This window comes from Nelumbo nucifera, chromosome 5, assembly GCF_055504915.1.
Source record: "Nelumbo nucifera cultivar China Antique chromosome 5, China Antique-T2T, whole genome shotgun sequence".
Lineage (NCBI taxonomy): Eukaryota > Viridiplantae > Streptophyta > Magnoliopsida > Proteales > Nelumbonaceae > Nelumbo > Nelumbo nucifera.
In genome coordinates, this window is record NC_142653.1 from 18,848,820 (window position 1) to 18,864,876 (window position 16,057).

A 16,057-nucleotide genomic window follows, 5' to 3' on the forward strand; every position below is an offset into this window, starting at 1 on the left:
AACTAGATATGAATACATGATATAAGCAATATTATATGGGATACCTCGGCCTGTATATATGTCCAGAACTTTAGAAAATGGAGAATCATATCCCTATTACCCATGTCCTTATCTGTATTTGGGTTTTGGCCTGTGAGAACATAAAACACCATTGTAACCATATTCATCCTGTTACTTCATTTCATGTTTCTTTATATCATTACCACTTTTTTGCACTATTCCATTTGATACTGGTGCATTGGAGGGTCTAGAGTTTTCTGCATTCCAATGTGTCATCATATTGTTGCACATAAACCTGTTGATATTTTTTCTATTTAATGAACTTTATTAATGGAATGCAATAAACTCTTACTCTTACTGATAGAGGGAAAAGAATTCTGACAGAATGATGTGTATCAGGTTGGATGTATCTATTCAAACTTCACTGATGTTGACATAGAGAATCTGAAGTCAGCTTTCCGGCTTGCATCTAGAAGGGGGGCTCAGGTTTTCACATTTACCATGGTTGCAATTAAAGTATTAATTTAGAAATTCTGTAGTGGATGTAATTGTTTGGCTTGTTCCTTTTACAGTTCATCTTTATGGGAACTAGTAAAGTAGAAAGTGTAAACACAGCATTGGAGTTATTTAAGAAAGAGATCAAGGTAAACACTTTGCTGTATTTTGGTTATAATTCATAGTTCTTATTCTCTTGTTCTCCATGCATTCATGGCAATTCTGTTAAAAATATCCCAACTATAATGGGTTTACACTTTCATCCTAATTATTATTATGCACATAGTAAGATCATCATCATCATCATCCATGCCTTATCCCAATTATAATGGGTCAGCTACATGAATCCTGTTTTGTGAATCCGTTCTATTTAAAGCCTGTGCACTTGGTAAGGTGAAATTAATAATTTACCTGTTTAATACTTTCAGTATGGTACATACAACAGTAGAACACTTAACTAAGTTAAGAAGAGCATTATCTTGTCACAGAGAAAAAGAAGAAGAATTAGTAAAGTCAACTAAGCTTTATCATAACTGTTTTAGGTCGGCCCTTCTCAATCAGATCCTTTTAAGAAACTAAACAGACAACCTAGCAACAACTTCCCAAGTTCCAAGATATTGTGACTAGCTGTTCCTTCATGTGTGACCTTTATGGTATGGACAGCAGTGCTGGAGAAATGCCTAACAGTTGACAAACTCAAAAGAAGGGTATGAGGTTGGATGGAAATGTTGTCTTACGGTTTGTAGAGCCTGAAATAGCAAATCACCTATTCCTGCATTGATGAGGCAAAAAAACAAAAAGAAAAAAATGTGTGAATGTATTCTGTTTTGCATTTTTTTGTTGTGGGATCTCAAATAGTTGCCTTTGGGTAGCTTTGTTGACAGTTTGGGACCAGGGGTATTTTCGTCATTTTATAAGTCAGATTTTTTGTCAGGGGCAGTTGGGTGCATTTCTGTTGAGTTTTGGTCTCTTGGGTCTTTTGTAACAAAAGTTATCTTTTAGGTGTTCATTTGAAGTTAGTTTTGTTCCTAAGGAGTTGTTGGTGAGAGGGAAACATTCTAGGAGTTATGTGTAAATATTTTAACTAGCTTGTCCAGCAAGCCAGTGAGTCTTATAAAAGAGAAGGGAGCTGTTTCTGTAGGGGTCTTTTTGGTTCTTTCTCTCTTGTTTGAGCTGTAGCTCAGCCCCAGCTAGGGTTTTCAAGTATTGGGAGCTTTGGTTTTGAGGAGTTGACCCATTTTGGCACTTTCCAATCCCTCCATCACTGCGTGTCCATGTGGGAGGCCAGCTTGCTGCCATTGTTACTGTAGCGGAACTGTTCCAGGAGGAGTTTTACTTCAGGTTCAGGTCTGAAATCCCTAAAAATCCAACTTATTTTGCTGTTTTCAGCTTGGTATTTCTTGTGCTTATTGCTGTATACTTGAGGTACTGCATGTAATTTGTCTTTCTGTCCACATCATGCATTGTTTCTCTAAAAGGTTCATATGGGAAATGATTTTAAGCAAGGTTCAAAATATTGATATGCCCGATATGCCTCTACCGGCGTATTGATAGTTTTAGTTTGTATTTTCAAATCCAGTTCAGAGGGGCCGGTTTAAGGTCCGTCCATCCCCTGAACCGGCCAAAACCCTGATACACCCTCTGTAGGGGCGTATCGGGAAGCTCCTGATACGATACTTATCAGCCGATACGTATCGATATTTTGAACCTTGATTTTAAGCACTTCTGGTTGGAGTGGATGCTTTCTAGTCACAATTGAAAATTCTCTTAAAGGCTGGCATCTGCATGGATCAAATAAGAAAGGAAGAGTATTATGGGAGATAATGCGTTCTGCAGATTTATAGTGTATCTGGGCTGAAACAAATGCCTGTATTTTTTACAACAAATCAAGTGCAAAGGAGACTCTGAAATATAGTCAAAGGACCATTGCGCTCATGGCTGTTTCTGCACAAACTCATTAGGAAATTCCTGATAGTTTGTATTTTGAACAGAAAAGTAGAAAACATTGTTTATGACACATATGCATACTGAATTACACTTTTTTATATTTCCATTGGACAGTTACTTGGTTTATGTGGGTGCTGATGTAATATAATCACTTTTTTATCTAATACATACCTTTTTCAAAAAATAATTTATAGAAGTGCAAAAGAGCTAAAACGTAAAATGGACAGAAGGATGTAAATTTGATTCAAATTTTGGAAGCAAATATGTAATTGATGCTGTTGCAGACAGAGAAGGTGAGCTTGAAGGACTGGAAGAAAGAGCTAGGGTTTTCTATAAGGGGCATATTATGGATCTTGGAGAGAGAAAGGGAGTTTAAATGTCTAACTTCTTCGCAATTTTGATTGAGCTAGGAAATTAAACAATGAGATTATTGTACCTCCTAACAATGTAGGACTTTTTCCATGAGGACAATCTCTCAGTCGATCTCTCAACAACAGAATCCTATAACTGTAATTTTGAACTTTCAAACTCGTTATTTATTTATATTATAAAAAAAAAAAACAGAGTCCTTAAACTTAGAAAAGCTAGAACTACCACCAAGCTCCAACTCATTCAGTTACTCTTCCTCAAATAAGACCACATCCCTACCTTTTTTTGTTAAGTTTTACCTTAAGCATGGAGACACAGTAAAAGCATTTGACAATATCCCTGATATTAACAGACAAGACTTGGTTCATAAAAGGGGTATACGGAGTTCCTCATTCTCCTCCCTACCTGCCTACCTTGGACCTTCTAATCAGATTGGCCTTTTGGCTTCAGGCATCGACCTACTAAAAAATGTTTCCAGAATGATGAAAAGAAAAGGGGAAACCAGATCTCCCTGTCTTAGTTAAAAAAAAAATAACCCAATGCTGGTCCCACCTATATGGGGTCTTGGGAGGGTGGACTAGATAGAGACCTAACCTTTTGCATTTTGGCACAAAGTGGCCCTTTTTCATTCTCACACTTGTCAGCCTGAGATTTGACTGTAACACCAATCTATGGCCCTTATCCCCTTCCCCTTATCTTAGTTCCCATTGATAATAATGGGAAAATGGCGGACTTGAGGCATCTGCAAATCAGTTTCTCTATGAAAGCCTGCATTCTTCCTATCCAAAACATGATCAATACCATAATTGCTTTATGTAGCTTCTTTAGAAAACAAATTTTAGATAGTCATCTTTTTTCCATATTTAATCCCATCAGCACATAGTTGAAAATTACACCTACAGTAATTCAGATCATGCAAGAAAAGAAGAAAAGAGAGAAAGAGAAAGAAGAAGAAATAAGTTTCAGCAATAGGTTGTGGAAGAAGAAAAGAAGAATTCAAACCTCTCTCTTTAGCCCCCTTTCACCACTTCTATTAATAATTCTAAGTCTGAGTACAATTACTTGGATGCCCTTAATGGGGTAGCTAGCACTAAAGAAATAATTAAAGAAAATAAAAGAAGGCCCATAACTAAGAAACATAACTTTTAAATACTAAAAAGAAATAAATAACACTAAGGCCCATTCTCACTACACACACTAATTTGCAATCAAGATCATCATCATCATTTAAGCCTTGTTCCAACCATGTGGGGTCAGATACATGAATCTTGTCTATCCATTCCATTCCATTCAATGCCATATCCATTGTTCTACCCTTTTTAGAGGCTCCTCAAAAAGAAGAAGTTTCTTAAGTCTGTCTGAAGGCATCATAGCAAGAATCATATGCACATATGGAACCAAGCTGATGGGATTGAAATCACTTGGAGACGACACCTTCATGTATTATCCATTTAGTCCTGGTGTTGTTAGACAGATAAGTAGTTTGGATGCTGTTTCAAATTCTATAGTGAATAGTCATATATTCTTGTTTTGTAAAGAAAGCTTTCTCAAAGAAAGTAAACCAATAATTTACTTGTTCAAGCTTCAGAAATATTATCTACAGCCAAAAGATAATTAATTTCTTGAAGTTTGCTTCAGCTGAAATCCAACTAATACACATTATTTTCTTTACTATCTGAAGCTTATAACATTATAGGGATATTCTCCAATGTGATTTCTTTTTCTGATCAGCAAAAATGAGAATTTTATTCAATTAAGAGTAATAAAACGGAATTACAGCAGATAAAACAAAGACATTTAAATAGAGAAATTTTACAACAAAGCCCAAAAAAGCTGTTGCCTTTGAACTCCCTGTTTAGCTAGAGAATCAGCCATTCCATTTGTGGTTCTCCTAACCCATGTAAATGAAGCATTAAGTTCCCTTGCTATGGTCACTATCTCCCTTAACTGATGTCTATAGTACAAGGAACATTACTGTTTGAATTGGTCCAAGATATCACTGTTTTTGAGTCCCCTTGGAGTGATTTTACCCAATGTGCAACTCTTATCTTTATGGGCTCCACAATGGCCTCTTTTGGCTTATGCTTTTCATTGAAAATTCATGCATTCCTTTCCTCCCATATTGTCCACACCACTGCTTCCCTTGCTGATTTCCGCATCACCCTCCCTCTTTTTGTTGGCTGCTTAGAAAGTTTGGATCAAAGAGGTTTATTACATTCTGGGGAGCACTCCACCTGCAACTAGAGAGAGAGCAAAGAGATTCACAAACAAACAAAACAAAGGAGCAATGAATTAGGGATTCACCATCTGCAAGGCAAGGAGAGCACATGTGAGGGGAAAGGCATTTATTTGGCCTCTTTTTTTGAAGCATGTCACAAGTATTTACCTTCCCTAAAAACACCTCCCAACACAGAACTTGAATTTTTGGTGGAATGGGCTTGCTCTAAATCTCTTTCACTGGGAAATTATCACCCCCAACAGTAGTTTGAACAAGGGTATTAAAGAAAGAAGCACAGGTAAAGGTGCCATTGGAAGAAGCAGACCAAACTCTAGTCTCCTCCAAGGATTGAACAAAGAAAGCTGACTTGAGAGCATCAAGCAAGCGTATAAGAGATCCTGGGTTTTAGAAGGGCACTTAGAGATCCTGAATTGGAACCCATTTCGAATTTGCTTAAGATCCTGGATGAGGTAGTCCTTGAGCCTTCAATTGGGGACTCTAGGGTATGGTCTCTTGTCCCTTCGGGTATCTTTTCGTGCTCCTCCTTTTTCAAAGCACTAACACAGCCTAGTCCGGTTCTGGGGTTTTCTTTTCCAGTCCGAGAAATCTGGGGTAATCCAATCCCTCCTAGGGTAGGCGCTTTTTGCTGGGAAGCATGCCTAGAAAAGTGTAACACTTGTGACCTACTTCAAAAGAAAAGGCCTAATTGGTGTTTATCCCCGCACTGGTGCATCTTATGTAAGAAAAATGGTGAAAGCTGTTATCACTTGTTTGTTTCTTGCCCTTTTGTTTCAGATATCTGGTGTTGGTTTTTTTCTCTATTTGGTTGCAGGTGGACCTCTCCTTCTAATGTGCAAAGCTTGTTTAGCTCAACAATAGTGAGGGGATTAAAAAAGAGAGGGAAAATAGTGGAGTTGTGCTAGAGCTGTTGTTTTTTGGACGGTTTGGGAAGAAAGAAATCAAAGAGTTTTTCATGATAAAAAAAAAAGTAAGGAAGCCATCATAGAACTTATTTATGTTAGGGTGGCTCTTTGGGTGAAGCCTTTGAAGCTCTTTGAAGATTATTCTGTAGGAGACATCATTAGGAAGTGGGATGAAGTGGCTCGGTCAGCTCCCATGTCCACAGCTCTTAGATCTGTTTGGACTCCACCAGATCCGGGTTTCATCAAATTGAACTTCGACGGTAGCAGCGAAGGAAATCCAGGCCATTCTGGTATAGGTGGTTTCTTCAGGGATGAAGAAGGTAGAATCATTGCTATGTTCTCAGGACCTATAGGCTGGGGGGACTCATTGAGAGCTGAAATCTTGGCAGCTCTAGAAGGATTTGAAAGAGCTAAACAACTGAATATTAGTAAGTTGTTGGTGGAAGGAGATTCTCAGTTGACTATTAAATGGTTGCAGAAGGAAGTGTCCAGCTTGTGGAAGTTCTCTAATGAAAGAAAGAAAATTACTCAGTTAACTCAGAATATGTCTGTAAGGGTTCAATGGGCCAAGAGGTGCACTAACTCCATGGCCGATACCTTGGCCAAACAGGGGGTGGGAAGAACAAATCTTTTTTAGGCTATATTGTAATATGTTTTTTCAGTTTGTTAGGGAGGGTTAAGTCTTTTTACCCCTCCCTCCTGGTTGTAATTTCTATCTCTCTTTTTATAAAATTTCTGTTATTGATAAAAAAAAGCAAGCGTATAAGAGACTCACACTCATTATCCCTCAAACCTCTTCTGAAACCAAAATCCCAATTCAATCTAGATTGAGAAAAAGTGACAAAATTTTGAGATGTGTTTTAACTTGTAGTTAGAGACTGAATATAGATCAGTGAAAATGAAGCAGAGTGGGGTTTCGCCCAGCCAAAGATCTTCCTAAAAGAGCACTCTAAAGCCACAACCCACATCAAATCTGATGAGATTAAGAAAGATAAGATATGCCTCTTGTATTGCTTTCCACAGAGAGTTCGAGGAAGATGTGGGGTTTAACTTTGCATCCCAGCCATTGTTCATCAGCCATTCTCCAATGTGAATTGTTGCGAGTTCCAAAAACATATCAAAACCATCTGGTTTGAAAACCAAACTGAGACAAAAGGCACGATCTTGAATTTCTGGTTTGAAGAACATGTTTTCATTTGGTGATTTATTATCATGTTTCATAAGTCATATGATATCTGTACTCCAAATTTAGTTTTTGTTTTAAAAACCATTATTTTGATGGTTTCAGAGACATGAGTTGTTTTTTTAAATAAAACTTTTTTTTTTTTTGCATTTCAAAACAGAACTGATAAAAGAACATATGCAATTTTTTTTTGCTGATGTGGCAATTCTGAGAATAAGGACATTCATGTTTTAGAACATACCCTAATTCGAGATTAAAAAAAAAACATTGTCTTCTACATAAATTGTTTTGCAGGTATCCCCTATTATGCATGTCATTTGTGTCCTAAAAGAATGACTTTTTGTCTGTTATATTTCCAGGATGAAAATGCAAGATTTATAAACAAGTACGACGAAGCATTATTACACTTAATGTTTGCAGGCTCTGATATCATGTTATGCTCATCTTTCCTTGATCCAGTACTTCAAGTGCCGGTATGTGAAGCACGAAGTGTTCTTATGAGTATTGATTACTAACAAATTTAAGATTTACTTGCAATACTTGTCTGGTTCAAGGATGGCTTACCAGGAATATCAGTTAATATATTATGACATTCATGCTCATCACATACTCATTAAGGCTCCTATGAGACAAATATAGTCTTGAAGTAACCAAATAGATGGTCAAAAAATCCAAGCTATCTTGTTTGTTGTTAGTGGGTCATTGGTTAAAAAGATCTAGGAAACTTCCATTTTGCAACTTAATTTAGGGTTCAATAGTAGTCCTTTTTTCCTTCTCCCCACCTTTTATTGATTTCAAACCCAAAAGATCTAGCTTTTTTCCAAAATAAGTCATTTTTAATTGCAAACTTTTTGCTTAAAAGATTAAAGTTTGAATGGCTATTATCAATTTGGCATGTTGGATATGGGAGTGACATGGACTAGGGGATTAAAACATGGCTAATCTTGAGGTTCTCTTATCTGATGGATGATCTTGATTAGCTGTAGGATTCCTCCATGTCACAGAATCATAGGGAAGCTCCCTACTTGACCAATCAAGGAACCTTTTTTCATATATACATGTCAGAACTTCATTCTGTAAATTTCTTTCGTTTTTTGTTGTGAAATTGAAATGCAGCTCAAAGCTATCAAATATGGAGCTGCTCCAGTTGATATAACCTTGAACAGTAACAGGATCAGGTAAGCCTCTCTCTCTTCCCCCCCCCCCCCAAAGATCAGGTAAGAATCATTCATTAGAGAATCAGCAGTAACTAAAAAGAGCAGTTACTTTATATTTTTCATCCAGAAAAATAAAAGAAGCTATTTCTTGTTGGCATTCTTGTACCAGGCATTCCATGGATCATGACCTTGAGAGTACAAGGTCCTCACAGTACATCATGACTACATTTGCAAATATGTCATTAAGCGAAGCCCTTGATCAGATTGTGCGTCTTCTTTTACATGTGCACATATTTTATTCATTTCTAGAGATACTTCATCTGGAGTCGAGAAATAATTATTTTGTTTTCTTCTGTTATGCAGCAAAGTGATCCATCTCGGTGGGATTGGAAGATAAAAGAAGGAATGTCTAAAGACTTCTCATGGGAAGCGGAATGCTATGATGTACATTTAGGTGCTTATACATCTATAATGAACGTGTGAAGTAGAGAATGTGCACATACAGATGTATTCATCATGTTTGTATGTGTGTAAACTATTTGTATTAATGTGCAGATGTACCCATATATATGTATTTGTTTATAGATCCGTATGTATATAAACGTGCAAGGAACAGAGGTTAGCTTTTGGGATCTGTTTAATAAATTGTGCCTTGGAAAGATTTTACGTCACTCTTCATTGTCATGGATTTGCAACATCAAGAGGAAACTGAAGTAGAGAAATAAAAAGAAATAGTTGTTCTGTTCTTTGTTCCATCAATTGAAAAGATTTTTAGGTGGTAACAGCGAATGTCAAATTGTCGCTTGCATAGTTGCACTACAGCCTTCGCATGCTGGAAAGGCCTCCACCAAGGTTCAAAGTATTGACACGTATCGGCTGTATCGTTCTGAGACCTCTTTGATATGCCCCTACAGTGAGTGTATCGGGGTTCTGACCGATTCAGGGGGTGGAGGAGCATTAAATCGGCTTCCTGAACCGGTTTTGAAAAAAAATAAAAAAATATATATAAAAAACAGTATCAATATTGCCCGATATGCCGCCCCTACAGTGGGTGTATTGGGGTTCTGACTGGTTCAGGGGGTGGAGCCTTAAACCGGCCTCTGAACCGGTTTCAAAAAAAATAATAAATAAAAAAAGTATAAAAAACAGTATCGATATTGCCCGATATGCCTGTAGGGGCGTATCGGACGTACCAATATTTTGAACCTTGGCCTCCACCTTTCTCACCTGTCCTTTCAGGTCACCTATCCTTTCAGGTCCACACGCCATGAGCCCATGACCCACTTTCTTTTGTTAAACCTTTAGTATATTACTTTAAATCATAAATCTCTCTAAATATCCCTTTCTTTCTATAGAGGTTTATGCTCTATATAACGTCCTTTTAGATGCCCCATATTGGAATTTCATCGTTCCCTTGTCAGTTCAAATTATGACTGCAATTTGATCTGTTAATAGTCTGATTCAAATTGAATCCTTATGTATTGGATTCAAAATAAATCTTAATTAAAGGGTATGTGCCATCAAAGAGAGTAGAGGTTAAGATACTTCCCAAGTAGGTGAAATTATTTCAATGCAGAAATCCAGCTTGTATTGTAGAAGCCAAAGGGAAAAAACTATTACTTTAGATGCTGCACATACCAAGTTGGTATATATTTTAAGTGTTTAGGAATTCCTCTATTTTTTTGGTCCAAGAACAAGGTATCATTTTATACTAGATTGAATGAACAGAAAGCATCATGCCTCTTTCAAGCTGGCTGACAGATTCTTATTAAGCTTTTTTTTTTTTTACTTGGTATGGTTATATATGTTTTGGGTACCTGAAATGCATTACTATGTTAGTCTCTTGTTGAAACTTTTTATGTTTTACTTACATATACGGGTAGAAATATGGATATTTTAGAAATATGAAAGAAGAAAAATTAAAATTACAGATTTTCTTTCCTATATAACCATACGGTGGATCCATGTATGATCCATTAAATCGGTGGGTCTATCCAAATTTATACAAAAAATTGGACTTTCTAAAATTGAGTTATTTGTAGAAATAAAAATAAATAAAAGACATAAAATAATTCAGTAATTAAAATCTGTTCATTGTACTTGTACACGATTTGTGTCTTGCAAATATTTTTAGTTTTAATTCTTAAATTTATCATTTATTGATTGACTATGCTCATGGATCCAATGTATTTTTTACATTAAGGCTCAGTTTGGAAAGAGTACTAATGCAAATATGTACAGTGCAAATACATACAAAATAATAGAAAATACAAGGTTTTGCACTCTCCATATTTGCATTTGTACTCCTTCCAAATTGAGCTCAAGCTACAAATGCATTTTTGTATCTATTTACCAATAAGCTAATTTAAAATAAAGTAATATATTAAAAATTAAATCTATGTAGTAACTTGTTAAGCTTACAGTCATTAGCCATAACAATTAAGTTGACTTTAATTTTTGGCTTCCAATAGCCTATGAATTAAGTTCTTATGTATATAAATAGAAAATAATGTATTAATTAAGCCTCGTGTATATATTAGGGCAAGTTACAAGCTGCCACCTTTTAATCACTACACACTAAATACAAGGTGGGTAGTGATTCTTAACCCCTCAAACTTTTATTTGTGACAAAACCCATCTTAATTTTTCAAATTCAACACTTTGCCCCTAGCCATCTTATACTTAGTAGGCCTGGAAACGGATCAAATTCAAATCGAGATTCGAAATTGAAACCGATTATGAAAAACAACATTGGAATTTGATTCGATATCTGATATTGATTGCTTAAATTTGGTTTCAAATTTGATTATTAAGTCGAATATTCGTTTCGATTCGAATTCAACTGGTATGAGGCCTAGAATCTTAAATTACCGAGTTTGCAAAGAAAACAAGCGGTTATCTTGAGAAAAACGATAGGAGATTGACGGTGGTAGTTGCGGGTTCCCGGCGGTGGGCCAAGTCTGTGACAGCGGTAGTCGTGGGTTCCTGGCGGTGCAAATGCAATGGTAGTGAGTGGTGTTGGCTAGTGATGATGGACTGTTGTAACACAATAGCTGGTGATATTAGACGGTTGAGGGTCTTGAGGCGTTGAGCTTGAGCTTGAACAGCGGCGAAGGAGATGGTAGTGGCCGGTGATCGATACTCGACTGCTACCACTGATGTTGTCGTAGGTGATCACAACTTCCAAAGATTGGGACTAAAAAAGATAGAGGGAGAGGAAGAGAAGAGGAGGAAGAAGAAATTAAAAACGAGAGAGGAAACTGGTTTGGATCTCTGGTTTATATCAAAAATAAAATAAAAGTGGAAGAGAAAAGGACGACTGGACGAGAGAGAGAAAGAGGAGGTAGGAGTTATCGAGAATGACAAATGACAATAGGTGGGTGATATAATTGCAGAAATAAAATAAAATGAAAGTGGGAGAGTAAAGGACGACCGAACAAGAGAGAGAGGAGGAGGAGAGGGGTTATCGAGAATGACAGCATGGTGATATTGTCAGCTTTTTTATGATGGACTCGACATGACCCCTCTTTAACATTAACCTTTATATTTTATTATATTACCCCTCTTTAACTTTAACCTTTATATTTTATTATATTTATTAATATATTAAATGTATATAATTAATCAATTCAAATTTTTATCGAATCGGATCAATATGAATTCGAATTTGAATTCGATATATTAATCCGTAAAATGTATAAATTCGAATTCAACCATTTAATTTATCGAACCATTCGAATTCGACCATTTAATTTATCGAACCATTCGAATTCAATTCAATTAGGTTGGATATCAAATTTGGAATCGAATAATCGAATACCGTTTACTCCCCTAATACTTGGGCCTTGTTCGTTTACTAGTATCTTCTAGGGTTGGTCAATAGGGTAATTGACCAAATTACCTACTATTTATGAGTCGCAAGGAAAATGATTTTTTTCATAGAGTATTGGTTACCCCCAGGGTGGATAAATTGTTTACCAGTTCGATGAAAAGTTACCTGGGCAACTTTTCCTCAAGGACCACTTGCTCAAGGAAGCATGTTACTTGGGCACCGAAAAACGAACAAGGCCTTAGTGGGTTGTCATTAGCATTTTCCTTAGTTAACTTCAAAAGATTCTCATGCGACTTTCATGTGCATGTTTAAATATTTCTAAAAGCCAGACTGACCTTACATAATTTTATAAGAACATTTTGTAAGAAATTGATAAAGTACAACAAAAAAATAAAAATATAGGAAAGTAAGTGTCAACAAACCCAAAGAAGAACACAAAATTCTGGGGTAAAGAAATGGATACATTGACCCTACCCCAAGGGTCCTTTATATTGAAAAAAATAAATAAATAATTTACAGAGAAGCCCTTGTAGGGCAACATATATTAGAGAATTTATGGAGAGGCCCTTGTAGAGTTGAAGAGAAAATAATAAAATAACCATAGTAATATGGCACATCAGATGGTTTCTTCACACTCCCCCTCAAATTGATATAGAGGCATGAGCATCAGTTTACTTACGATAAATAATTGTCTGAACCTTGACATGGCCTTTGTGAAGATGTCAGAAACTTGTATATCAAAGGCAACATGAGGGAGAGAAATAGAGTTTGCAAGAAATAGGTCGTGGATAAAGTGACAGTCCACCTCAATATGCTTTGTCCTTTCATGGAAGACAGGATTAGAGGCAATCTTAATAGCACTAGTGTTGTCCACATAGAGAGAAATGAGTGTAGGAGATGAATGACCCAACTCCTACAATAAAGATTGAAACCAAGCAACTTCACTATAAATAGATGGCATTGCCCTATACTCTGCTTCTTCCATAGAGGACTTGGAAATAGTCTATTGTTACTACATTTTCATGATATTAGAGAGTCACCCATGAAGACACACCAGTCGGTAGTGGAATGGCATGTGTCGGGGCATCCAGCCCAATTTGCATCAGCATAGGCCCTCAATTGGATAGAAGAGGATGAAGAGAAGAAAATACCCTATGATAAAGAGCGTCAAGCATAGTGAATGATTCAATGCACTGTAGTCAAATGAGGTTGACGAGGGGCAGAGGCAAATTGACTAACAACTTGAACTGCATGTGAGATGTCAGGACGAGTCATGGTGAGATAAATGAGAGACCCTACAAGTTGCCAATAGAGAAAAGCATCAAGAAGTAGGGGAGCCTTCTGATTTGGATAATTTGACATTCAACTCCAAGGGAGTATCAACTTGTTTATCATCAATAAGGTTGGCCAACTTAACAAGATCAGAGGCATACTTGTGTTGGCAAATAAAATAATCCTAGGAGCTTTGTTGAACTTCAAGCCACAAGAAATAGTTAGGAGGGTCGTGATCTTTTGTGTGAAAAGAACTGTGGAAAAGAGACTTGAGGTCCTGAGTTTTTTCTATATCATCTCCAATCAACAATATGTCATCCACATATAGTAAGAGAATGGTAAGGCCCTATGGTCTTTTCCGAACAAAAATACAGTAGTCCGACGCACTTTTGTTATACCTAACTTGCACGACAACATCTCTAAATTTTTCAAACCAAGCTCAAGGGGCTTGCTTTAACCCATAGAGGGATTTCTTTAGCCGACAGACGAGGGAGGGATCACTACAGTACCCGGGAGGAGGTTTCATATAATGTCTCCTTTAGATGCCCATGTAAAAAGGCATTTTTCATTACCAATTGAAAGATAGTCCAAGAGTGTGTAGCAGAGAGGGATAAAAGAACACAGACTGTAGTAATCTTGGTCACTGGAGCAAATGTCTCCTATTATTTAGTGCCATACTCCTGCGTGTATCCCTGTGCCACAAGCCTAGCTTTGTAATGGTCCATAGACCCATCAGATTTCAACTTGATGGAATAGACCCATTTGTTCCCAATAATAGAGCCATCTGAAGGTGTTGGGACAAGGTCCCAGGTGTCATTCTTGTGCAAAACTTGAATCTCTGCATCCATGGAATCTTGCTACCAAGGGCTGCTACTTGCTTGTTGGTAAGAACGAGGAATATATATAGAGGGAAAAACAATAGAGAATGAGCTATGGTTCGAAGGAAAACCATAGCGGTCAGGTGGTCTAGAGAAACGAGTAGAATGACACAAAGGTATAAGAGGAATAACTGAGAAATCTAAAACTGGAGCGTTACTTACAAGGTTGTTTGTGATGGGAAAAGGATTTGGACCAAGAGGAAGAAGGGGTCATAGGTGTAGGAGCTGGACCACAAACCCGTGGGAGTATCCTGTGATTCAAAATCATGCAAAATCAAAACAAATGGTACAGATAACTTGGAAATTCCTAAAAAATGGGATATACTCAAGAAAAATCACATTTCGAGAAATATGAATACGATGTGCCGAATGATCATAACAAAGGAATCCCTTGTGGTTAGGGCTATATTCCATAAAAGCGCACATGACATATTGAGCTGAAAGTTTTGAATGTTCACAAGGGGGAAGATGAGCAAAGCATAGACACCTAAATAATGAAGATGGGAAAGATCTAGGGGGGGGGGGGATCTAAACATCTTTTGATGAGGAAATATGTTAGCAAGAATAGAAGATGGGATGCAATTGATCAGATGCACTATCATGCTAGCGACCTCTACCCATAATGTGGGAGACGCATGTGATTCTTGTAGAAGAGTCCTTACAACACTAAGAATGTGGTCATTCTTTCTTTTTACCACACCATTTTGCTGAAGAGTGTCTAGACAACATCGTTGGACCTGTATACTATGATGTTTCAAATAAACCAAAAATTCTCCATCACTTTATTCTCCCCTTGAGGCTGAGCCTAAGGTCTGCACATTCGCTTGAAACCAAACTCGAACCATATTATGAAACAATCGAAAGGTTGAAAAAACTTCTAACTTGTGTTTGAGAAAGTATAACCAAGTGTACTTGGCATAGTCATAAATGAATAGCACAAAATACTTGTATCCCATTCAAGAAACAATAGATGAAGTCCAAACATTGCTATGAATAAAACTTTAAAAGATGAAATAGCATGTTCAACTCGGTAAGTGAATGGTAAAATACGACCCTTACTCAAACAACAAGAAACACGATATGTATAAAATGATTTCATAAATGGAATTTTAGTTTTAATAAAACCATGTTCAAATAAATATGTAAGTTTCTCAATATTTGAGTGACCCAAACGTTTGTGCCATAAGTCCTAGACATATATTCTCTAACTCAAAACAGGACTCAATGTAGAAGAGTTCAAGTAAATGATCATGCTGATTGTGATTTCTCAAACTCCAACGCAAACAAGCGGCCCATATTATGCCCCTTCCCTTTCACCCTTCGCAGTGCATTGGTCCTGAATCAAGCAACCATCAAAGGAAAAGGGTCAGAATGTGACCTTCATTAACTAGTTGGCCCACTGAAATAAAGTTAACAACAAGTTTAGGAACAAGGAAAGTTTTAGCAAGGGACAAGGAATTTGAGGGGGAAAGTTTGATACACAAATCATCACTCCCAATGATATCAAGTTTCTCACTATTAGCAATGACAATATGTCTATGGTTGGTCTCAGACAAATTGTTTGAGGGTTTTGGATAGGCACTGATTATATGATTTGTGGCACCATAATCAATTGTCCAAATGTGAGAAGGAATAGAGCAATAACTGGAGAACTCACCAAATAGGTCGATAGCAAAAAAGGCAGAAGAGGATACCATTTGTTGAATCTCTTCCTTTTTCAAGGAACCAGAGGATTCTCCCTTGGCAATAGAGGTATCGGACACTTGTCCCTCAAACGCTTGAT

General features: G+C 37.0%; 1 protein-coding gene across 3 annotated transcripts in view; it reads left to right on the top strand.

The window, feature by feature from the left end:
• LOC104595585 (UDP-Glycosyltransferase superfamily protein) overlaps positions 1 to 8,963 on the top strand; it is a 54,402-nt gene extending 45,439 nt beyond the window's left edge. For all 3 annotated transcript variants that reach the window (XM_010256365.3, XM_088887435.1, XM_088887434.1), the window contains exons 15-20: positions 400 to 486; positions 573 to 644; positions 7,495 to 7,608; positions 8,252 to 8,313; positions 8,462 to 8,558; positions 8,656 to 8,963. In XM_010256365.3, the coding sequence (XP_010254667.1) occupies positions 400 to 486; positions 573 to 644; positions 7,495 to 7,608; positions 8,252 to 8,313; positions 8,462 to 8,558; positions 8,656 to 8,775 (552 nt within the window). In that variant the 3' untranslated portion in view covers positions 8,776 to 8,963. The remainder of the gene's footprint in view (positions 1 to 399; positions 487 to 572; positions 645 to 7,494; positions 7,609 to 8,251; positions 8,314 to 8,461; positions 8,559 to 8,655) is intronic.
• Positions 8,964 to 16,057: the final 7,094 nt, after the last annotated feature.